The sequence below is a fragment of the Rhineura floridana genome, chromosome 15, assembly GCF_030035675.1.
Source record: "Rhineura floridana isolate rRhiFlo1 chromosome 15, rRhiFlo1.hap2, whole genome shotgun sequence".
NCBI lineage: Eukaryota > Metazoa > Chordata > Lepidosauria > Squamata > Rhineuridae > Rhineura > Rhineura floridana.
The window spans coordinates 28,133,667-28,157,000 of record NC_084494.1 but is presented as its reverse complement, the minus strand read 5'-3'; the positions used below and the strand labels follow the sequence as shown (position 1 = coordinate 28,157,000).

Sequence of the window (23,334 nt, the reverse complement as noted above, 5' to 3'; positions counted from 1 at the left end):
TTGGAAGAGAATTTCCCTTTCATTCAGGTTATGATATATTTTAAAAAGCACTTTGGTTGAAGTGAAAAGTTGAGACTTTCCCAGATTAAGTTATGCATCAAAAAGCATGGATATTGTAAGTTAAGGCTCCAGCTTTAATATCCATACCATGGGAGCAGTAGAAATGGTGTGAAGTCTGACATTTCATGTTTGCTTACAACTTTGCTTCTGTGCAGTTATAGTTTCCCTTGCCCTTTTAGCCCCAATTCTGTTCATCTGCAGGTTAGGGCCGCATGGGGGTTAGTGCTATATAAATGTTCAATAAAAATGTGGTTAGTTGTTGAAATGAATGCCAGTGGATTGTCCATTGGGAGGAATGGATGTCGTGCAAATCTGGAAATAAATTTTAGTGTCATTCACAGATCCTATTAAGTCCCTGTGAAATAATACAGTGGAGGTGCATGTAAATATTAGCAGCTTGAAAAGTTTAACTAAACTTATTTACTGCAATTTCTGTTTCTTCAACATGAGCAGACTCTGTGTGTCTGTGCATAAGAACCTAAGAAGAGCCTGCTGGGTCAGGCCAATGGCCCATCTAGTCCAGCATCCTGTTCTCACAGTGGCCAACCAGGTGCCCATGGGAAGCCTTATCTTCCATGTCTAATCCTCTTTTAAAGCCATTCAAGTTGGTGGCCATCCTGTGAACTCCACAGTTTACCTGCACGCTGTGTAGGGTTGCCAGGCTCAGGGCCTGAGAATGATTCTGTATCTTTAAGAGAAGAGAAAATTCAGCCAAGTGCAGGTTTTCTTGCAACATTGCAATGGGAAAAACCACAAGGTGGAATTCTCCCTTCCCCCTGCACAGCTTTTAAAGATACAGAAGACCTCTTGGTTGCCAGCCTGTGTGAAGAGGTACTTTCTTTTGTCTGCCCTGAATCTTCCAACAATGAAAGCTAATGCATTCTTCTAACAATGCAAGTGCAGGCTGGTACATTCTGTTATGACCAGGAACTTTTCTAGACCTATTTGAAATATTGTCCTCACCCCCAAATCCTTATGTCTCGTGTGTCAGGAACACACACCTGGTTGGAGGATTTGAATGCTAGAGGCACGCCCAGCTTGGGATCCCAAACGAGGCACAACCCGGAAGGAATATGGACTTTGGGGTTCCAGACCCATAATAGTAGTGGATCGGTTGGCAGCTCCTAAGACTTCCACCGTCTTCCATTCCTCAGCAGAACGGCGTTGCTTAGGGTCCTGCATCTGGATCCAGAAGCTGGTCACCGCTGATCCATTTGGCACAGTCCAGGCCAGATAGGCAGAACCAGGATGGGGTCCACGAGACAGGGTCCAGTCAGAAATGGAAGGACCTGCCAAGAGAGGGAAACTCTCAGAGGGTACAGCCCAACATGGGGCTGCCGCTTAGGGCCAAACCAGGTACTGCACAGAAGATTTAATGGGGAAGGGCCATCGCACAGTGGTAGATGGACCATAAGCTTTGGAGTGTCAGCCAAGGATGGGGAACCTTTGGCCCTCCAGATGTTTCTGGACTCCAACTCCCACCACCCCTAGCCAGCATGACCAATGGCTGAGGATGGTGGGAGCCGCAGTCCAGGAACATCTGGAGGGCCAAAGATTTCCCATCCCTGCCATATTCCTCTCAGTGATCGGATCCCCCAACTAATTGGTAATTGGAAAAGCAGCAGTGTGCATATTTGACATGTCACACACAGAGAGAGAGAGTCCATTTCGTGGTTCACCGGTATAATCCTAAACATATCTTCTCAAAAGTAACTCCCACCTACTGCAGTGGGGCTTGCTCCCAGGAAACTGGATATGGGATTGCAGCCTGCATCACTCCCCCTTTTCCCCCCAAGCTGGTAGTAACCCTGTCTGTATCATATCTGCATTTTTTTTTCTCCAGCTTGCAGGTGGGATGATTTAGATCAGGAAAATAATGTTGTTGGGGGAAATTAATTAAAGTAAGCCTGGGGCCCACCAATATGGGGAAGGCCCATCACTTGCAAAATCGCCCTTCAAACCTAGAGCTACCCAGCCACCCAATACAGCAGGGGTGGGGAACCTTTGGCCCACAAGTGAATAGACATAACACAAAAGGAAAAAGGAATGGGGAGGAAAGAGGAAAGCAAGCAACAGAGCAGCTGGTGGATGGTTCTCCCAGTGGCTGGTGGTAGAGGCCAGAGTGTGCTTGTCTTTGGTTCTGCCATCCTCAGGCTATCTATCTAATGCAGGTGTGAGGAATGTAGACGTTGCTGAACTACAACGCCCACTATCCCTGGCCATTGGTTATGCTTGCTGGGGCTGATGGGGGGGGTGTTGTAGGTCAACAACATCTGGAGGGCCAAAGGTCCTCCACACCTGTGGCACAGCCTCTCCCTCAGGCTGGAGGATGATGATTTAAAAGACTTATTGATTGATTCTCTTCCCCATCTCACTTTGTCTAGGAAAGTGAGCATCCATGCCCTCATTCAAAATGGTGCCTGTGACGTCCTTCGCCGGTTCTCCCTGTCAGGTTCCCACCTGCTTGTGGCTACTGCCTTTCACTAGGCACCACCAGGGATACCACCAGTCCAGACCGTCCTTTATATGGTTTCTCACTCCGCTCTAGCACAGATCTCACTAGATTCCCCTGCTAGGCAGCACCACCAGTCACGTCCTATAACCAATACTCCCAGAGACTTTGCCTGAGTCTCTCTCTAGCTGGTTACTTTTGTGACTGCGTGCTTATGCTGTTCCCAACTCCGTATCTTTATAGATAACGCATACAACTCTGGGTTGCTCTGGATACTTGAATTGTTATTATTCCTCCCTTCACCGCTGCCACCATTAGATACTGTTTCTGTTCAGCCTTGGTAATTACCTTGCCCTCTCTTCTGGTATGCATACCCCCCAGCCAAGGATCAGGCCTTTGGTAAACCAAATAAGTATTTATTAAACATCAGAAATAACAAGATTAGTTTTAGAATGTTTCACAAGCGTATGGTTTCATCTATTCCTGTTTTGTACTTGACTTATTATTAATCAGAACTCCAACTCCCTCTTTCTCCACACTCCTGACCTCCACCCTCAAACACCTCTTTCTCCACACTCCCAACATCCACCCTCAAACACCTCTTTCTCCACACTCCCAACATTCACCACCAAACACCTTCTTCTCCACCCTACTAACATCCACCCAGATTCAACTGTCATTCTTCCATTTATACTCCCAGCCACTCAAACGCTCAGCCAATCATCCAGCATTCTCCTGCTCATGTACTCCCCCCTCCTCTTTCACTCCACTTACCATATGTCTTCTATATAAACAGCGCTTACCATATTTACACTATAAGCAGGAACATCACAGTGCCCCCATGTTTATTTTCTAGCTTCTCATTGCCAGAATTCAAAATGGTAGGTACGCATGCTCTTTCTCAAGCCCACCCAACTCCCTGGTTTCTATTTACAGTACAGACCAGGGGGTTGGTGCTGGGAGCCCATGAAAAGGAACAGACATGTTTGGAGAGAGGAAGGACTTGTATGCAAATCAGTGGTGGTGGAAGGATCTCTTACCAAGGATGGTGAGGTTGGAATGTTGGGATCCCAGCGGATTGTAGCAGGTGGCACTGTAATCACCCAGGTCCTGTGGGGAAGTGAAGTTCCAGATGGTGAGTTGCGTTCTGTCGGGGCTCAGCTCATAATGGCCTCCAACAGGGATCGGTGACCCCTTGTCCCGAAACCAGTCAATCTCCACAGGGTTGAAGGTGCCTTGGCAATGCAATTCCATGGTAACTGACTCTTCGGAATCGCTGTGTGTCCGGAATGAGAGCGAGATCCCTGAGGGGGCTTCTGAGGGGTGGGGGGAAGCAAGTTATTTTGGTAAAACATTTCACATCATTCGAAACAAGACAAATTTAGACCTGAATCTCACGTCATTAATTATTGTTATTATTGTTTATTATGACATATAATAAATACATAATATTACATGTATGCCACCCTGGGCTCCTTCTGGGAGGAGGGGCAGGATATAAATATAATCATCGTCATCATTATATCCCACCTTTCCTCCAAGGAGTTCAAGGGGGCATACAAACATGGTTTCCCCCCTCCTGATTTTATCCTCACAAGAACCCTATGAAGTAGGTTTGGCTGAAAGATAGTGACCCAAGGTCCTCAACGAGCTTCATGGCCGAGTAGGAATTTGAACCCTGATCTCCTGCATCCCAGTCTGACACTCTACCACACCGGTTACCACAGGTTGGTTTCATAATGTCCATTTTGCCTGATAAGGTGAGTTATTTTGCCTCAGTGTACCTTTTCAGTATTATTCATCACATTTGTACCTTCTTCCTCCAAAGATTTCAAGGCAACAAATGTGGGGATTATTCCATTTTATCCTCGTAACAGCCCTGTACGGTAGGATAGGATGGAAGATTGTGATTCGGACAAAGATGAACAACTGAGCTTCTGGTAGCACAGCCGTGGCCAGTTTAGTAGCTGCTTGTCTTACCTGGAATCAAGGTGCAGTTGTCCTGCCCTGTTAAATGGTGTCCCATACAGGTGACTCTGTTGCCACTGAGCTCAGCTGGGAGCGGAGGGACCAGCAGCTGCTGCAGCTTGGAGGTGCCAACCTCCTCCTTTTGCCTTGGGAGCCCCCGAAAAGTTAAGCGGGGAGCAGGGAATCCCCCAGGCCAGGAACAGATGAAAAGCAAAGCAGTGCCGTTGTCTGCTGAAGTCACAGAGCAGCGAGGGGATCCAGAAGGTCGTTCTGAGGGAACAGAAAGAAAGAAATGGCTCACGAATTCACACAAATCAGATTGCCCAGATTCAGGGGAGGGGGGGAACAATACTTTTTAATGAGGAAAAGATGTTCAAACAATACAAGCAGAACACCACTCTTGCACACATGCACCTGTCAGAACCAGTGCCTGTTAAGAGGAGGGCAGAGCAGGGAGAAGCAGAAGTGGTTGTGCAGTCAGGCAATTTTAGGCCAGGGTAGCCAACCATTTTGGGCCACAGAAGGCACATTTGGAACGTTGAGGAAGTGCTGCACTTTCCAGTGAGGCTGAGCATGCTCAGTGACTACAGAATACTAACTGTTACGGGGTGTGTGGAAAACTAGAGAGGGGGGAATGGAATGGAGTATCCTAGAACAGGAGGATGAGGAAAGAGAGATACAGATATAAGAATCGTAGAGAGAACTATCTCATTGTCTGGATAGGCCATTTCTTGGTTTACAAGAACAGGAAAAAACAAACAGAAAACTGGGGGTGATGGAACTTGATGAGATTCTGAAGACAGAGCTTGGAAAAGTTGCTTTTTTGAACTACAACTTCCATCAACCCTAGCCAGCATGGCCACTGGACTGGACTGATGGGAGTTGGAGTTCAAAAAAGTAACTTTTCCAAGCTCTGCCTGAAGTACAGGGAACACTCCACACTCATTTGTAAACCTTCCTGGTGTGTGTGTGTGTGAATGCTTATATATATATATATCTGTTTTGTTAATCACAGTTACATATATCTATATCTATCTATCTATCTGCACATGCACACAAACGCACACACACATTCACAGCTGTTCTGTGCCTGACTCCCTGCCTTTGAGACGAAGACCTCCTAGTGGGGCAGGAGGACCAATGTTCAATCCAACTCACGGGCAACAATGAGACTGTGAGTGTTTCGAACCCGCTGTTGGGTGTGCTGATTGATGGCCAAGCAGGAATATGGCCCAGCCTGATTCAGCTGCACCTTGGGGAGCTGCAGGACAGGCAAGGAGGGCACGTAGAGGTCCTGAGTATCTGCCACGTTCCAGTAGATCTTTGCCGGGGGCTCAGATGGCGCCAGGCACGTTAGGTTCACGGTACTGTTCACCAGCACAAAATGCCCTGCGCTGGAGTCTCGGTCCGACGATGAGACTGTAATCATCGGGGTCTCTGGGCCATCTGGGAGGAATCAAAAAGACACAGCCATGTCATACTGCACCAGTGTAGTGTCTCTTTCTGAGATAGAAAACAGACACAGCAAGGAATCCGCCTGTCAGGCCTTAACTGCAGTGTCCCCACCTCCTCCTGACAGCTTTGGTTATCCAGGTTGTGACCTCACAGACGAATGCGGCCATTCAAATTGATGGAGTGGCCGTTTAGCTACAGAAAGGCGGTGTTATGGTCTGCTGTGTTGCCCAGGCACTGGGGAAAATGCAGCAAAGCCAGTTTTGCATGGCTTCTCCTCCGCTTGTGGCTGGGATGCTTGCCTTTCCTCCCTGAGAAGCATGGAGAAACGGCTACCCGAGCCATTGGCCGCAAGCACACCCTGCAATTTTGCAGGGTGCATTCCCAAGGACGGAGAATCAGTGTGCAAAAGTAGGGCTTGCACTCCTATGAATAATTAGGACTGTATATACACCATACATTTAAAGCACATTCCCCTCCCGAAGAATCCTGGGAAGTGCAGTTTACTCCTCACAGAACAACAATTCCCAGAACCCTTAACAAAGTAATTCCCAGGATTCTTTGGGGGAAGCCATGTGCTTTAAATGTATGATGTGTTCACAGCCTCAGACTATCTGATCTTCGGGGACAGGGGCATAGCACAGTGGTAGAACATCTGTTTTGCATGCAGAAGGCCTGTTTTGCATGCAGAAGGCTTCTCCAGGTGGGGCTGGGAAAGACTCCCTGTCTGAAATCCTGGAGAGCTGTTGCCAGTCCGTGTAGGCAATACTGAACTAGAAGGACCAAGAGTCTGACTCAGAATAAGGCAGCTTTCTACATTCCTATGCAGCCTGGAGCAAAAGCTGCCTGGGAACAGGATAGATATGTGAATAGTCCTATGCCACTTCGCCCTTAAAACAACCAATCAACTTCCTCTACTCTGGAGTTTTCAGATCCATTTGCAGCTGCTGGTTCAAATGAGGGCCACAGTACACATTATGCAAAGATGAACATAATCACTTAAGAAAAGACCAGCTGGCTCAGACTAAAGGCACATTTAGTCCAGTATTCCATTCTCACAATGGCCAACCAGATGATTCCGGGAAGCCCATAGGTTGGGCATGACAACCTCCCCTGTTGTTTGTCACCGAACAACTGAAATTCAAGGAAGAATACCCACCTCCTCTTTTTATCATCACAACGACTCTGTGAGTTGGGCTAGGTTGAGACACGGTGACTGGCCCACCCAGTAAGTTTTGTGGCTAAGCAGCAATTTGAACCTGGATCTCTGCTGTTTACATCCAACACTCTAACTACTATGCGACATGGCCTCAGAATAGAAAAACTGTTGTCTCTAGTGTGTACTCACAGTAGACAGTGAGGTTAGCAGTGCCGGTCCCATTGCTGAAAGGGTTGGTGATGGTACAGGTGTAGACACCGGCATCAGTACGTAGCGGGCGTCTGATCTGCAAGGAGCCAGCTGAGCGCAGGTATCGGGGATTTTCATCTAGGTTCTGCCCATCCTTGGTCCAGGAGATAGAGCCTCGGACAGGGGTGCAGTTCAGGGACACTGAGCTGTCTCCTTCTGTCACCTTCGCAGATGGTGGGGTCACAGACACATTGCCTACCTCCTCTGAGAAAACGTACAGGAATGGGATTTGTGAGCTGCCCCAGTAGGATTGCTCTAGCCCAGAAACAGGCAATGTGCAGCCCTCCACATATTGTCAGACTATAACTCCCACCAGCGCCAGCCAGCAATGGTCAGGGATGCTGAGCGTTGTAGTCCAACAACATCTGGAGGGCACCATCCTGGCTACCCCTCTTCTAGCCACTAACTCCCACTTCCTTCCCAGATGGAGCAGTGAACATAGGAGACCTGCCTCCCACCTCCCTTCTACATAGACACGCACACGCTTCTTGAGCCCCATAAACAGCCCCCACCCAATGTCAGGCATGTGCAGAATACAGATTTAAGCAGAATTCTCCCAAACTAGGTTTGGAAAAGAAATACAGGGCCTTGTTGCACCGTGCCGCAAAAGGAGAGTCTGGTTTTATGCTCTCTGTAAGGAGAGCCAAGCTGCACAAGATTCTTCCCAAAGTCTAATGAAAATCTGAGCTGAAGAAGAACTGATGGCTTCCCTGGCTGGCAAAAGTTTTGTGTAGCCAGCAGGGCTGGCGCCAGAGGCCTGGCCCCTGCTGCCATCTTGGTTGATGGCAGGTATGCGTATGTGTAGCACGCGTGCATACCATCAACCAAGATGGCGGCAGAGGTATCAGCCCCTTAGGGAAGTCTCAGCTGCCATCTTGGTTGATGGCAGGCATGTGCACATAGCGCGGGCAGCATTCATTTCAAGGGAAAGGTAAGTAGGTGTGGCGTGCGTGCGGGTGCCAGGGCAGATGCCCAAGGGCATGCATGGCCATGGCCATGGTGGCCAGGAAAGAGGGAAAGGGAGAGACAGATTGGCAGCTGGAGTTCATGTGCCAGAAGATGCATGGCCAGCCATGCCTCATTGCACTGAACACAGAAATTGTAAGAGGCTACAGGGCAAAAACTGAAGTTGGGGGGGGAGCTCAGTGGAGGATGGTCTATTAGGGCAAATGAGGCACTGCCCCACAAATCTCAGTCTGCCCCCAGCCAGCCCCCACTTGTCTACCTAGTAAACAACCAATCCAGAGGGTGGCACTGCCTGTCAGCTTTTTCCAACTTAGTTTCAGTTTTGCCCTTGTAGAACTCATTAGGGGGGAGGAGGAGGAGGAAGGGGGGAAACCTAGAATTAGGCTGCGCACACACCATACATTTAAAGCACATGGCTTCCCTCAAAGAATCCTGGGAAATGTTGTTTGTTAAGGGTGCTAGCGGCTCTGTGAGGGATAAACTACAGTTCCCAAGATTCTTTTGGGGTGGGGGAAACCATACATTTCCAATGTATGGTGTGTACCGCCTTATTTGGCTCTGCCTGTCATTGGCTTTGGCTCCACCTGCTGTTGGCCTCCCTGCCTTCCGCCCTACCAGTCCCAATGAGCACCAGCCACTGTTGGGGGAGCCTAGCCAGCGTGGCAAATCTGCAAGGCTTCCTCACTCTTGGCTTTTGCCTCTGCAGCCCAAGGCTGGACTGGTCTCTTAATTATCCCTCTTGAAAAAGAGAAGAATGCAAAGGCGAATAAGTGGGTCGTTTTTCTGAGTCTTGGACTAGCTCAGGGGGAAAAAAAGATCAGAGCTCCTCTGGTTTTTGTTTTGTGTTTTTTGCTTGACTCAGTTAATCCAAGATGAGCATGGGAAAGCTTGCCTGTCTCTAGGGCAGAGTACATGAAAATAAGTCTGCTGCTGGAAGAGCAGAGCCTTTAGTAATGCATGCATAACAGCATGTGGGCTGCTGATCCTTAGTAAGGGAACTGAGCAAACATGCAAACATGACCCTCTTTTCATACAATGAAATGTTAGAGGACATGTTGGCAAAAAAAAAAAAACCACCCTCAACTGCTATGTGTGCAGCACCAGCACACCAGCACATTGCATACAGGCAAGGCTAGGTGTGCTGACATTGCACAAGGAAACTGGGCAACCTGCTTTCAGTGAAATTGACATTGTCTACAGTGCTGCTGGTGTCTGGTTTTCTGTGGTCACATTTTCATAAGCCTGAAGTGGGGGCAATCTGAAGACCAGAGGAGGCAGGATCCAGGCAGCGCTGCCTTTAGATGATTCGAGTAGGGGCCCAGAAGCAGCCCCCAGCTGTTCCTCCTAAGTACCCCAGTCATTTCCCTTTCTTGCCACACAGTCTGTCCTGACCCCAATAGGGCCACATTCATATCATAAGGGCGGCGAAGAAGTTTCACTTCGCTGCCTCTATCAGGACATCTCTCTGCCGCCCTGCAGAGCTTTTTAGGGTTGTACGAGGACTCTTACATTCTGGTCCTCAAGATACTATTGAAACATCTGAAGCTCGCTGTAACGACATCGCAGGGCACTTCCAAAATAAAATCGCATGCATCCGTAGGGACCTAGACTCCGATGTTATGACAGACGAATCCATTGAAGTGTCCAGAACACGGTCTTGTCTTTCATTATTGGATGAGTTTCAGTTGGTGCAGCTTGAGGAAGTGGACAAGGTACTTGGATTGGTGCGGGCGACCACGTCTGCTCTAGATCCTTGTCCATCTTGGCTAGTGAAGGCTAGCAGGACTACTACCACCGGCTGGGCCAAGGAAGTGATAAATGCCTCCTTGAGTGAGGAAGTAGTCCCTAGTAGCCTCAAGGAGGCAGTAGTAAGACCTCTCTTAAAGAAACCTTCCTTAGACCCAGATGACCTGAACAACTATAGACCGGTGGCGAATGTCCCCTTTTTGGGCAAGGTTCTGGAGCGGGTGGTTGCCGGTCAGCTCCAGGTGCTCTTGGATGAGACCGATTATCTGGATCCGTTTCAATCCGGTTTTAGGCCTGGTTTTGGCACTGAAACAGCCTTGGTCGCCCTGTATGATGACCTTTGTCGGGAGAGGGACAGTGACTCTGTTGATTCTCCTTGATCTCTCAGCGGCGTTTGATACCATCGACCATGGTATCCTTCTGGGGAGACTCGCGGAGTTGGGAGTTGGAGGCACTGCTTGGCAGTGGTTCCGCTCCTACTTGGTGGATCGTCACCAGAAGGTAGTACTTGGGGAACATTGCTCAACTCCTTGGACTCTCCATTGTGGAGTCCCTCAGGGGTCGGTTTTGTCCCCCATGCTTTTTAACATCTACATGCAGCCTCTGGGTGCCGTCATCAGGAGTTTTGGAGTGCGTTGCCACCAGTACGCTGATGACACGCAGCTCTATTTCTCCTTTTCATCTTCTACAGGTGAGTCTGTGGATGTGCTGAATCACTGCATGACCGCGATAATGGACTGGATGAGAGATAATAAACTGAGACTCAATCCAGACAAGACTGAGACACTGTTGGTGAATGCCTTCCCTGCCCAGATGGTGGATGCTTACCCTGTTCTAGATGGGGTTACACTCCCCTTGAAGGAACAGGTTCGTAGTCTTGGGGTTCTTTTCGATCCTTTCTTGTCTCTGGAGGCGCAAGTGGCCACGGTGGCAAGGAATGCATTCTATCACCTTCGGTTGGTAGCCCAGCTACGCCCCTATCTGGACAGGGATGACCTCGCCTCACTTGTTCATGCTCTGGTAACTTCTAGGTTGGATTACTGTAATGCGCTCTACGTAGGGCTGCCCTTGAAGACAGTTCGGAAGCTTCAGCTAGTGCAAAACGCAGCAGCCAGACTGCTGACAAGGACCAGCCGGTCAGCGCATATAACACCTGTTCTGGCCCGTTTGCACTGGCTACCTATTTGCTTCCAAGCCAGATTCAAGGTGCTGGTTTTGACCTATAAAGCCTTACATGGCGTGGGACCGCAGTATCTTGTGGAACGCCTCTCCCGCTATGAACCGACCCGGTCACTTCGCTCAGCGTCTAAGGCCCTCCTCCGGGTACCAACCCATCGGGAAGCCCGGAGGACAGTTACTCGATCTAGGGCCTTTTCTGTAGTGGCCCCCGAATTGTGGAATAGCCTCCCCGAAGAAATACGCCTGGCGCCGACGCTTCTATCTTTTCGGCGCCAGGTTAAGACCTGGCTATGCTCCCAGGCATTTTAAAGCATTTAATGTTACAATTTTAAATCTCTTTGTTTCAGTTTATTTATTGTGATATTTTGTATTTCTGTACTTTTAATCTTTTGTACACCGCCCAGAGAGCTATTCGCTATGGGCGGTTTAAAAATGAAATAAAATAAATAAAATAAATAAAAATAAATTTTCCCGCTTTAAACAGTTATGGCTCCCCCCCAAAGTATCCTGGGAAGTGTAGTTCGTGAAGGGTGCTGAGAGTTGTTAGGAGACTCCTATTCTGGCCCATTATCCCAGGTGCAGTGGAGGATTCTGTCCTCTCGGCAGTGTTGAAGGAAAATTTAACTGCCAGTCCAGTCAGCTTCCGTACATGGAATGGGGAGAGGGGATTGGGCGCCATCTTGTCCTTTGCCTCAGGTGGCAAATTTCCTTCAGCCGACCCTTGACAGAATGCTGGGGGTAGCAAAGTGATGGGGAAGCTCCGGACTGCAGGCCAAATGAGGCTGGCCAGCCCTCCCCCATTTGGCCCACATTGCCATTTGGTGCAAGCCATATCCTATACCTGCACTATGCAAAAAGAGGTCACCTGATGTCATTGTGGTGTCAGGTGACTGACAGGTAGATGGCCCCACTCACCTGTCAAATTTGGCCTGCGGACAACCAGGGAAATAAGGATCTAGTCTGCTGGCCAAATCCAGTTCCCCACCCAGGTGTAGCAAGACAAAAGAGTTCTAAACAGGGGCAGTTGACTAGCCAAGCTAGGAGCCTCTTCCTGCTTCCTTTTTAATATAGGCCACATCTGCACCATACATTTAAAGCGCTATGATACCATTTTAAATGGTTTCCCCCAAAGTATCCTGGGAACTGTAGTGAAGAGCACTGAGAGTTTTCAGGAGACCCCTCTTCCCCTCACAGAGCTACAATTCTCAGAGTGGTGGAACAATCAATCACCCTTCTGAGGAAACTCAACTCTGGGAACTGTATCTCTGTGAGGGGAACGGGGGTCTGCTAAGAAATCCCAGCACCCTTCACAAACGGCACTTCCCAGGATTCTTTGGGAGGAGCCAAGACTATAAAAGTCATAAGTACTTTAAATGCATTATGTGGATGGGGCTGTAGTTTCAGAGGCTGGAGGCAAAGAAAAGGGGCTCAAGAAAGGGACTCGCACGTCAAAAGTGTTAAAACTCAGTACTCACCATACACCCTGACAGCGATGTTGCCCTTCTGTACCACACTCCCTAGCGGGGAGATCTCCACTGTGTAGAACCCAGAATCCGAGGTGGTCACTGCTGTGATATTGAGGTTGCCGAGCACAGGGTTCACCCTGAAGTGAGGCCGGAAGCTGGGAGCCACCACCACAGTGAAATTGGGGCTCAAATACCCCATTGCTAAAGTGGTGGTATTCTTCCTCCAGATAATGGTGGTTTGGATCTGAGCGGGGGGTAAGGAGAATGGGATGGGAAGGGAAAGAGAATCCCCCACTTGTACAACCAGGGGGGATGAAGGGAGAGCAAGGAATAAAGGGACTGAACATGGAGGGAGAAAGAGAGAGAGATGTTTTTGTTTTAGTCAGCGTGGTGCAGCGGCTTGTTGAACCAAGACTCAGGAGACCCAGTTTCAAGTCCCCACTCGGCCATGAAGCTCACTGGGTGACTTTGAGCCAGCCACTTACTCTCAGCCTTACCTACCTCACAGGGGTGTTGTGAGGGTAAAGGACCAAACTACCATTACACAGGGCTAGTATTGGGGTCCATTAAGAACGTAAGAAGAGCCTGCTGGATCAGGGCAAAAGGCCCATCTAGTCCAGCATCCTGTTCTCACAATGGCCAACCAGATGCCCATGGGAAGCCCGCAAGCAGGACCTGAGCGCAAGAGCACTCTCCCCACTTGAGATTCCCGGCAACTGGCATATTGCCCCCTATTGACTAGAGGTTAACATTAAAGGACAATAAATCATAAGAGCATAAGAAGAGCCCGGCTGCTGAATCAGGTCAATCTAGTCCAGCATCCTGTTCTCACAGTGGTCGACCAGATGCCCCAAATGGGAAGTCTGCAAACAGGATCTGAGTGCAACAGATTTCTTCATTTACTGACTGCATTTGTATGACCACACAACAACATGTGCTATTTGGATGGCTCACAAAATTATGCTTAAATTATGTGGTGAAATGGAAGGAGAGGTCCTAAATAAAATCCATGAGCCCCACTGCCAGAGTACAGTGCCCCTTCCCCCATTTTAGCCTTCTAAGAACAGCAGCAAAGAGAGGCAGTCCCCCAAAGTTAGGGAGCTGTGCCTTTTCTTGTGCCACCCCATATAAACAACTGAATAAATATCAAGTTAGTTTTGTTATTTAATGTATTTATTTGCATTTTTTTAATTATTATTATAGGGAGCAGGGCGTTGTTTGTATTTTCAGGCACCAACAAGTCTTAGGTATCTCTTCCTTGCCCCCCCCCACTTTGCAATTTACATTTGTTGTTATCCCAAGTCAACAATAACTTGAAGCAATAACTCAATAACTTCTGTTATTGACACACAGAACAGATCTCCTAGATCAGCCTTCGCCAACCTCCAGATATTTTGGATTACAACTTCCTCTAGCTTCAGGTATGGGAGATACAGACTTTATCCTAGATAAAGACAATAGCCTTTTTGTGAGTTTTCAAAAGATGACAGAGATATCTGATTTATTTATTTAGCAAATGTAAAAGTCTTTTGTTGCCTTTGCGTGCAATGACCCTGCCGCCAAACTCTCTCTTTTTTAAACAGGTCTTGTAGGATTTGTGCTTCGAAAACCTGCTAAACCTGTTTGTTTGGAGAGGATGATGGGACAAAACAAATGGATGCATACATCACAGAAAACAATGCCTGTCATGCAACCTTCAATGCTCTCTCTCTCTCTCTCTCTCTCTCAAAAAAAGAAACCTATAGCCTATGTACAGCTTTAATTCCTAATTAGCTCGAATTAATGTTATGTAGCCATGAACAATAATACTAAAGCTCAGTCCCAAAGTTTTCCAACAGCTGCTTTAAATTTGCATACGTTTACATAATTTAAATTTCAAGTTAATTTAACTTGATAGGGAAGGCCTTTCAAAATGGGCCCCTGACTAGCCAGGGCAGGGGCCAGCAGACTTCTATAGTCTCCTCACCGCCTAATACATGCCGTTCATTTGTACCGTAATAGTGACACGTCGTTTTATTTCTGTATTAAAGGTATTCATACCACACCCTTTAGCCAAAAAAGGCTCCTAGAGAGCTTTCAAATAAATCAGTAGTAAGACAGTTCCTAACCTCAGGCTTACAATTCTAAAAAGACACAGCACATGAGGAAAAGGAAACGAGAAGGGGAAGGAAAAAAATAAGTTCATCTCCCCGCTCTTAAAGGTACATTTCTTATGACATATAGTTCTGTCTGTGCAGATTCCAGCTGACTAGCATAGTAGCAATTTCCTGGAAGCACTCCCCAGAACCACCCCAGATGAGATTTGGGAGCAGAGCAGCTGACACCGTCTGGGCCAAGCAGGCAGGGCTGGTCCTGCCACACAGCTTTCCCCTCAGACAGCAAAATAGGAGGCCAGTGAATCTACACCGGCTCATGAGCTGCAGCCTTCTCACACAGCTGACTTGACAGGCGCTTATCTGCATCCAGACAAAAAGCCCTCGCCTAACATATTTAGCCTATAGACTGTGGCCTGTACTCCATGAAGCCTGCCCCAGCCCTGCAATTTCCCTAACCTGCTCCCACTGCAGCTATCGGAGACCACACAGAAGGAAGCCCAGGGGAGGTGGGAATCCAGAGCAGGATGTTTCTTACCAAGAGCAATTGACATGTTTATTTTATTAAATTATTTAATCAATGTGTATCCCATCCTTTCTACCACAGGGGCCCAGGGCAGCACCAAAGAAGACAACCGGCTCAGAGCACAGGTAAAATCGGAGGACATCTCATGGTCCTCTTTCTGACCTCGCTCCCCAGGTTGGAGTTGCCTGGCTCACAAATACAGGCTTGGCCCTTTCTGCATTCGAGAAGCAACCAGAGGGAGCGTTTCTTGGATAGCAACTTTGCAAAAGGAACGAGGGAGCCATGAGAGAATCACGAAAATAGTCATAGAGGCACTGGAGAATGCATGTACACCTTTACTATCCCGATATGAGCATTCAGTACCGATAGGGATTCAACAAATAAAGTACACATAAGTAGTACATGTACTGGCTGCACACCTCTGCTCAATGCATCATTGGTGTTAAGTATGAAGGGGTCTGTAGGTATGCTAGTAGGGATTCCTCCATGCGGACAGAACGTGGCTTGACCAGGATTCTAGGAAGCTGCCTTATACAGAGTCAGACCATTGGTCCATCTAGCTCAGGATTGTCTGCACCAGAGATTATCTTTGGCCCTCCAGATGTTCCTGGACTGCAACTCTCATCATCCCCAGCCATTGGTCATACTGGTTGGGGCTGATGGGAGTTAAGAGTCCAGAAACATCTGGAGGGCCAAAGGTTCCCCATCCTTGGTTGACACTCCACACCAAGGGTGGGGGAACACCTGTCAGCCTGAAGGCATTATACTTGGCAGGAGAACCACATCTCAAAATCTGGAGAAATGTGAATTTTGAAAGATGGCTGTGTTATGGTTCACGTATTGTTTCGGAAAGTGTGAATGAGGCAGGTTCACCTTGCAATGTGAACCGAACCAGATTTCTCCCCCATCCATACCCAGAAGCCTTCTCTTTCCCTTTGTTTGCCTATAGCTGGGCCAAGAATATAAAACTCACAAGCTTAAGAACCAGTGGGAATGGAAAAATAAGTCAGTTTTGGTTTTCTCATTTTTTCCACTCCTAAATTCTATTCTCCAGGTTTCCGCAGCAATTGGTGTGGATCCTCATGAAAATTCTTCACCAATTTAGTGCTAATTTCTCCTAACAAACACATTTGGGGCTGCAGTTCTGACTGATATACACACCTTTGCAAGCGATTTCTCCCATCATAATGTATTTTTGTATGTTATTTTCTCAAATATATTCATTTTTTATGCACACCTTCCCCTAAAAATATGCATTCTTGTAAACATTGGTTGGCGAACTGCATCTCAAAATTCGGATAGGTGTGAATTTTGAAGGATGACTGTGTTTTAGTTTCTCATATTGCTTTGGAAAGTATGAATTTGACACATTTGGCTTTAAATGCAAACTGAATCAAATTTCTCCCCCATCCCAAAGAGCTGGTCTTCCCTTTTTGAAGCTTGTGACACAAGTCACTGCAATATTCCAGTGTTCCCTTCAGTTTGGGGAGGTTCGTGGTGGCATTGTGACCTTCTCTCCCCCCTTTCTCCCGTTTGGCCGATAATATGGGAGATGATGCAACAAACAACTTCTCTCAATATTCAAGTCCTTCCCCTTCTCATTTCCTTCCACAAGCCCTTTTATTGTCTGTCAACACTACTGAGAGGACAGCAACAACATACTCGGATTTATTTGCCCAGTCTAATCCGGACCCTTCTTTTCCATCTCCAGCTCTTTGAAACCATCCATATAACAAACCCCGGGTCGGCGGGGCCTGCAGGTCTGAGCCCTTGTAAATTAAAAGCTGAACAACAGCATCGGCCACACGCCAGGGGCTGCATTAGCGGGAGTTGAGTGAGGAGAGCTGGGAGGCAGCAGGGGGGGACGACAGGGGAAGATGGATGGAAATTGGCTCAGTGGGAGCCCAGCATCCACCACAGGCTGTAATGGATGGGCCGGCTCCCTGTGGGGAAAGAGAGTGGGGCATGGATGGGAGCAGGCCATAAATCTAACAGGAGGGGGTGGGTAGGTGGGCATCAAGGTTCCTCTGCGCTAGTCTGTTCTCTAAGGTGGCAGCAGGGGGCTGATGTGAAGGTGGCCATCTTTTCTCATTCCTTTTCGCTTAACAAAACTGAAAGGCCCTGGGCCTTTTCGTAGTGATGTGCCAGGCAGAAATCAACAGGGGAAGCGTCACCTGGAATGAAGATGCTGTGATAAGATTTCTGCCTGTCATGTGGTCATTAAAGGCGCTGGCCCTCTCGTCTCCCTTACTGAGGTGGCAACGAAGGGGCTGGAGGTTGGACAGAGTGGAGAGCTGGCAGTTTGGAATATTGTTCTCTCGCACACAAACACTCCATCCAGTACCGCTTAAGGTGTATTTGACCCTGTGCTAGTATTTCATAACCCAGGGTAGCCAATGCAGTAGCCTTCAGATGTTTTTGACTACTGTTCCTATCGGCCCCAGTCAACATGGCCAATAGTAAGAGATGATGGGAGTTGTATTCCATAACATGTGGAAGGCAGCGTGTTAGCTACCCCTGTCATCACCATTTTTAAAACTATGGTTTGTTGCTCCACACTGGGAGGGCATGGGCAGTGAAATCCTGTAGGGTGCGCATGAAGCATCATTTGTATGTTTTATCATGTACACAGGCCTTCCTCATCTTGGCACCCTCCAGATGTTTTGGATCACAACTCCCTTCAGCCCCAGCCAGGACAGCACATCTGAGACCACCAAGTTGGGGAACACTGCTGTATATGCTAATGGCAAACTAAGGTGCCGAGTTATGAGGGCAAAAAGAGAACTACCAAGAAGCCAGAAAGAGACATCAGAATGCTTGGGGGAACCCCAAGGTTTGTAGAAGGAGGGAGCAAAAATCTATAGGGGAAAAAATATTTAAGGGGCAAAATGACACCACCATGAATCCACCCCTCCCTCCAAACAACCCCATGAGAAGAACTGAGCTTGCTCGGGGGCCATTGGATGCTGAGTGTCAACGGGGATGGTGCGGGGGGGGGGAGGGAGAGATGGAATGGAGTATTATGAAAGAAGACATGGCTGGCGAGATGGAAGACGGAGCAGGAATAGACTTTTCAAGTCATTTTACTTACATTACCTCAGTCATCTTAGCTCTGTGAGGATGGTCAGCATAATTATGCCCCACACAACCGACAAGGTTGCTGAGAAGCAAAGACTGAGAATAGCAGCTAGTTGAAGGCCACTTCATGGCTGAGGTAGATGCTGGACCACACACACTTCCCAGCTCACACAGTTTACCCTTTGATCCTCCCTGTTCCTACTCAGAAGCAAATATCAGACTGCAATGCGTCTTACAACCCAAATTAGGAGACGGAAGCCTTTGTCACTTTCCTGCTGTCAACTCTACAGACAGCTTATTCTTACTCCCAAAGTTAACAAAAGGTAGATTACAGATACATCATTGGGATGCAATTCAGGCATTGTTAATCTGCAATTGAGTTAGAGGCGCAGGGCCGCGCATGCCCCCATCGCTTTCCACTCAACTTGGCCGCATTTAGCAACAAGGTCTGAAGGGGTCTTGTAAGTATGATCTAGTGAGCATGCTTACAAAGCCCCCTTCAACCCTGCCACTGAATGCAGCAAGGTTAAGTGTGGAGAGGGCAGGCCCAGTGGCCTCACGCTTCCAGCAAGATTACAGATGAATAATGCTTGCATGAAAAAAAATGAAACCAACCTTGAAGAAACTCTCACAAACATTCTGCAGGAAAATACGGGTCTTGGCGTGGGACTCCAATTCCCATCAACCCCAGGAAGCATAGCCAATTGGCAGATTGATGGGAGTTGCACTCCAGCAACTTCTGGAGGGGCACAGGTTCCCTATGCCTGGCTTGGAGGCCTTCTTGCGACATGCATCCCACCCTCCCAGCACAAATCAGGAGCATCCCCCTTGAGAGGTCCAGAGGGGAAAAAACAGAAATATTTGGGGGGAAACGTGCTGTTGTTTTTCATTTGGGGGGGAGCCTTTGAGGGGAAAAGGGGGGATGGGTTTTCCCGCTAAAATTTGCCAGGTTTTCCCCCCCAGGCCTTCACATTTCAATCCCCCTCAGATGATTCCTCAGGAATGGCAGGGAAGGTGTGTTTCATAGTGGGAGAGTCAGAATGAGCATGACATGACTTCTGGGACAGCATGAGACCATTTCATACATGGTATCACTTTAATTATATGCCTGAACAGGGTTGGCACCAGGCATGACTGGACCCATGGGCACCAGCCTGCCCTGGGCCTGTTGTGCCATAGCCCAGCACACACACCCCACACAGAGGCAGCATGGGGCTAACAATCCTGCCCGCGTGCCCCACCTACCTCTCGTGTCATGAGTATGACAGACACACATAGCGTGCAAGCCTGCCATCAACTAAGATGGTGGCGGGGACGTCTTGGGTGATGGCAGGCATGTGTGCACACCATGCACGGCATTTACATTGATGGGAGAGGTAGATGGGGAATGTGGGTGGGCTTGTTGAAGTCCACACTGTCTCTATTGGGGGAGTGCCTGGGAGGTCCCTCTTCATGATCTGTGGCAAAAGTGGGTTGCAGGACCTGACACTGCCATGGATCACAGAACAGGAACGCCATCCTCCCACCCTCTTGGCTGCAGGGGCTGTTTACCAGGGCCCAGCCTGGCTGCCCTCTGGCGCTAGCCCTGTGCTCAAAATCCAACACCCCCCAAACCTAGTCAAAATGATCTGAGTTTTGCCAACAACTCTGCAGCCTACTTTCCACAAGGGCATTGTTACTGTGGACTAGAAGGTCAAAGCATGGGATGGGAAAAGATCCCAAACGAGTTTTTGGGGGGATGGGATTTGGTGTGTGTTTGTGTGTGGAGGCCAATGGAGGAGAATGTTAGGCTACAGATTACCACCGCTCAGTGCCACACGCTACATCTGCACTATTTAAAGCAATATTATACTGCTTTATGTTTTTATTATTAAATTAATTTTTATTTAAAGGGAGAAAATGTCAAACTCAGAAAGAAAGAAAGAAAGAAAGAAAGAAAGAAAGAAAGAAAGAAAGAAAGAAAGAAAGAAAGAAAGAAAGAAAGAACTGAATTATATTATACCATTTTAAACAGTCATGGCTTCCCCCAAAGAATCCTGGCAATAGTAGTTTATTAAGAGTGCTGAGTTGTTAGGAGACCCCCATTCCCCTCAACAGAGTTACAGTTCTGCATTCCCTGGGAAGAGGGATGGATTATTAATCCACTCTGAGAACTAGAGCTCTTCGGAGGGAAACAGGAGGTCTCCTAACAACTCTCAGCACCCCTGACAGACAACAGTTACCAGAATCCTTTGGGGGAAGCCATGACAGTTTAAAATGTTGTAATACTGTTTTAAATATACGGTGCAGATGAGGCCTTAGTTAGTCAGAGCAAGTGTGGTGCAGTGAATAGAACAGTGGTCCAGGCAAGGAGACCTGGGTTCAAACGTCTGTCCAGTGACAATATCTCCTGCGTGGCCACTAGGCAAGTCACTCCTGATCTCAACCCAAAACCCCTCCTTTGGTTGTTGGCAAGCTAATCTCATACAGCAGGTGTGGGGAACCTTTGGCCCTTCAGTTGTTGCCAAACTACAACTCCCATCAGCACCAGTATGCGTGGCTGATAGCCAGGGAGGATGGGAGTTCTAGTTCAGCAACATGCAGAGGGCCAAAGGTTCCCCAGACCTGCCACAGAGGAAGAGGGGGAGACTAACATGATATATACAAATAACTCTTCCCAATTTGGAAAGTGATCAAACTGGAAAAAAACAGCATTAAAATAGGATGGCCATATGTCTGACTTGAAGAGATGTCAGAGGACAGCCCTCTGTTTGAGCGACCTATATTTGAAGGGTTGCCTGTTTATAAAAGATAAAGAACCCTATGAAGGGGGAATCAGTGCGCTTGAAATTGCCCATCAACAGCGCCTGAACACAGCAGGCAGTGCTACAGGCACACAGGTCATCTGATCACAGCTTTTCCCACCATAGCGAGATGTATTTTTATTTAAATTCTAGTGATCATTGCCAAATTGGCATCTCTACATATATATATTCACATATGCAAACTGGTGTCCTGTTTCGGCCTCTCTCTTTTGGGCAACGCATTTCCTCTTTCTTGATATGTTAAGTAGCCACCCTGTTTGAGACAGCAACGAAGGGGTTCAAATCACCACGCAAATAGTTACAACCGGAATCCTTTAAATCCGAGCATTTCCTAATCAGGGAAAACATCAGAGATACAATTATGACTCCTGAAAAAGTCAGCCAGGTTTTTCATTTCTCTCAAACTCAGTTTCTTCCTCTAGGTAGGTTATTATAGGTTGCGTGTTCAAGGGCGCTAGGAAGAGCGCATCGGGGCAGCTATCCCCCTTTCTGATTGCAACTGTTAAAACTGCCCCAGAAGCATCCCCTGAATTGAGGAGGGGCTAAAATGTGGGAGAAGAGGCCTTTTCCTGTGCCATTACTGCAGGCCTCTGTGGCCATCAAGTTCAATGCAACCTGTGGCAGCATGCTAAGGCTCTGGCTTTTGCTGTCTACCGGAGACCGCAAAACAAAGGGGAGGGTGGAGAGTTGTAGCACATAGCAGGTCCAAAGGTGGCACGCACGTGCCCATTGGGACTGGTAGGGCAGAAGGCAAGGAGACCCACAGTAAGCAGAGGCAGTGATTCGTGGGGCCGCCAGAGCCAGTGACAGACAGACCTTACTAACTCTAGTGTTGTCTCCATCCTCTTCCTTGACAAACTCTACAAAGGCAACACAGAGACGAAGGGGGAGGAAACTATCACAGCCAGTGCCACCCCCTGGCCTGGTTGCAAGTAAGAAGGCAGGCAGGCACTGGCCGAGGGGAGAGACTGTGTCTGGTGGGGCAGTGCCCCATTTGCCCTAATGGAGCATCCTCCACAAGACTCCAACAGGATGGGCTCCATTCGGCTCCGCGGGCTGCAAGTTGCACAGGTGGCTTTAACGGGTGTACAGCACGGTGGCTTTTCAAACAAGGGCTCGCTGTGCAATCCTGCCGCAAGAGGAGAAGTGGCACTTGACCATTTTTTCCCCTTGCCCCTCAAATGTTAACAGAAGACAGAGGCTTGTTCTGCATGAAACCTGGCACTCGTAGCAAGATAGGCCCGACACCGGCCAGTATTTCCCTTTATTACCTGGCCCTCCGGGGAAAGGGGGGGGGGAGAGCATCTTAACCATATTAAGATGCCCTGGACAGATCCTCTCTCCGTCCCCAATACAGCTCAAATTCTCTCAGGTATCAACAAGATCAGACTTGATTGTTTGGAGGAGGAGGAAGGGTGGGGAGAAAGGGAAAGGAACCCTAGAGCAAATTTCTCCGACTCACCCAGCAGTGACAGAACCCAGCCGATCAGGGTAGGAGACAGACAGGTGCCGGAATGCCAGTAAGCCATGCCAGGCTGCCCCAACGGGGCAAGGAGGAGGCGTAATATGGGTTGCTGGCTCTAGGAAGGACTCTCTCAACTGAGCGCCACAGGGAAGAACCATTTGGTGTTGCCGGAAGGCAGGTGTCACTAGGTAGCGGAAGAAGTGGCAAGGCCCAGGAGGAGACCTGATCTTCCTCCTCCCCCCACCACCCAGGGGAGGGATGACAATAGCTCAATTATTCGAATCATGCAGCAGGAAAACCTGTTGGACTGTTGCAGGTGGGGAGGAGCGTAAGTGTAAAAGAATCAGTGGCCGAGTTGTCAAGCGTTTCGTAATTGAGGTATGGAATGATTTGGAGCAGGCAGGCACAGGCTGGCGGGGCACAGAGGAGTTATGCAGGGAGCATTCCTGGCAAGGAGTGGCTGCTTAGAAGAATGTTTTCCAATCCTCTGAAGCACGCTATACTCTTGTTGAATTAAAAATGAAGGCACATTCCACAAGCTAAGAAAAAAAAGCCTTGGGGCACAAGAGTACAAACGGCCCCCACACAAGAGGAGCCCACCCTCTGCATCTCTGCAGGCATTGCCAGTGTTTGTGGATGTGCAGCTGTGGCGATCCAATGATCCAATAACA

The 23,334-nt window shown here is 48.3% G+C and overlaps 1 protein-coding gene across 2 annotated transcripts in view; it reads right to left on the bottom strand.

Moving 5' to 3' along the window:
• The window catches only part of VSIG10L (V-set and immunoglobulin domain containing 10 like), a 30,535-nt gene extending 7,714 nt beyond the window's left edge, over positions 1–22,821 (bottom strand). The window contains exons 1-7 of one of the 2 annotated variants that reach the window (XM_061596587.1): positions 22,661–22,821; positions 12,707–13,036; positions 7,281–7,544; positions 5,639–5,926; positions 4,493–4,750; positions 3,553–3,828; positions 1,062–1,349 (exon numbers count right to left, since the gene is read on the bottom strand). In XM_061596587.1, the coding sequence (XP_061452571.1) occupies positions 1,062–1,349; positions 3,553–3,828; positions 4,493–4,750; positions 5,639–5,926; positions 7,281–7,544; positions 12,707–13,036; positions 22,661–22,727 (1,771 nt within the window). In that variant the 5' untranslated portion in view covers positions 22,728–22,821. The remainder of the gene's footprint in view (positions 1–1,061; positions 1,350–3,552; positions 3,829–4,492; positions 4,751–5,638; positions 5,927–7,280; positions 7,545–12,706; positions 13,037–22,660) is intronic. The other variant, XM_061596589.1, reaches the window with a different exon arrangement.
• Between the last annotated feature and the right edge of the window lie 513 nt (positions 22,822–23,334).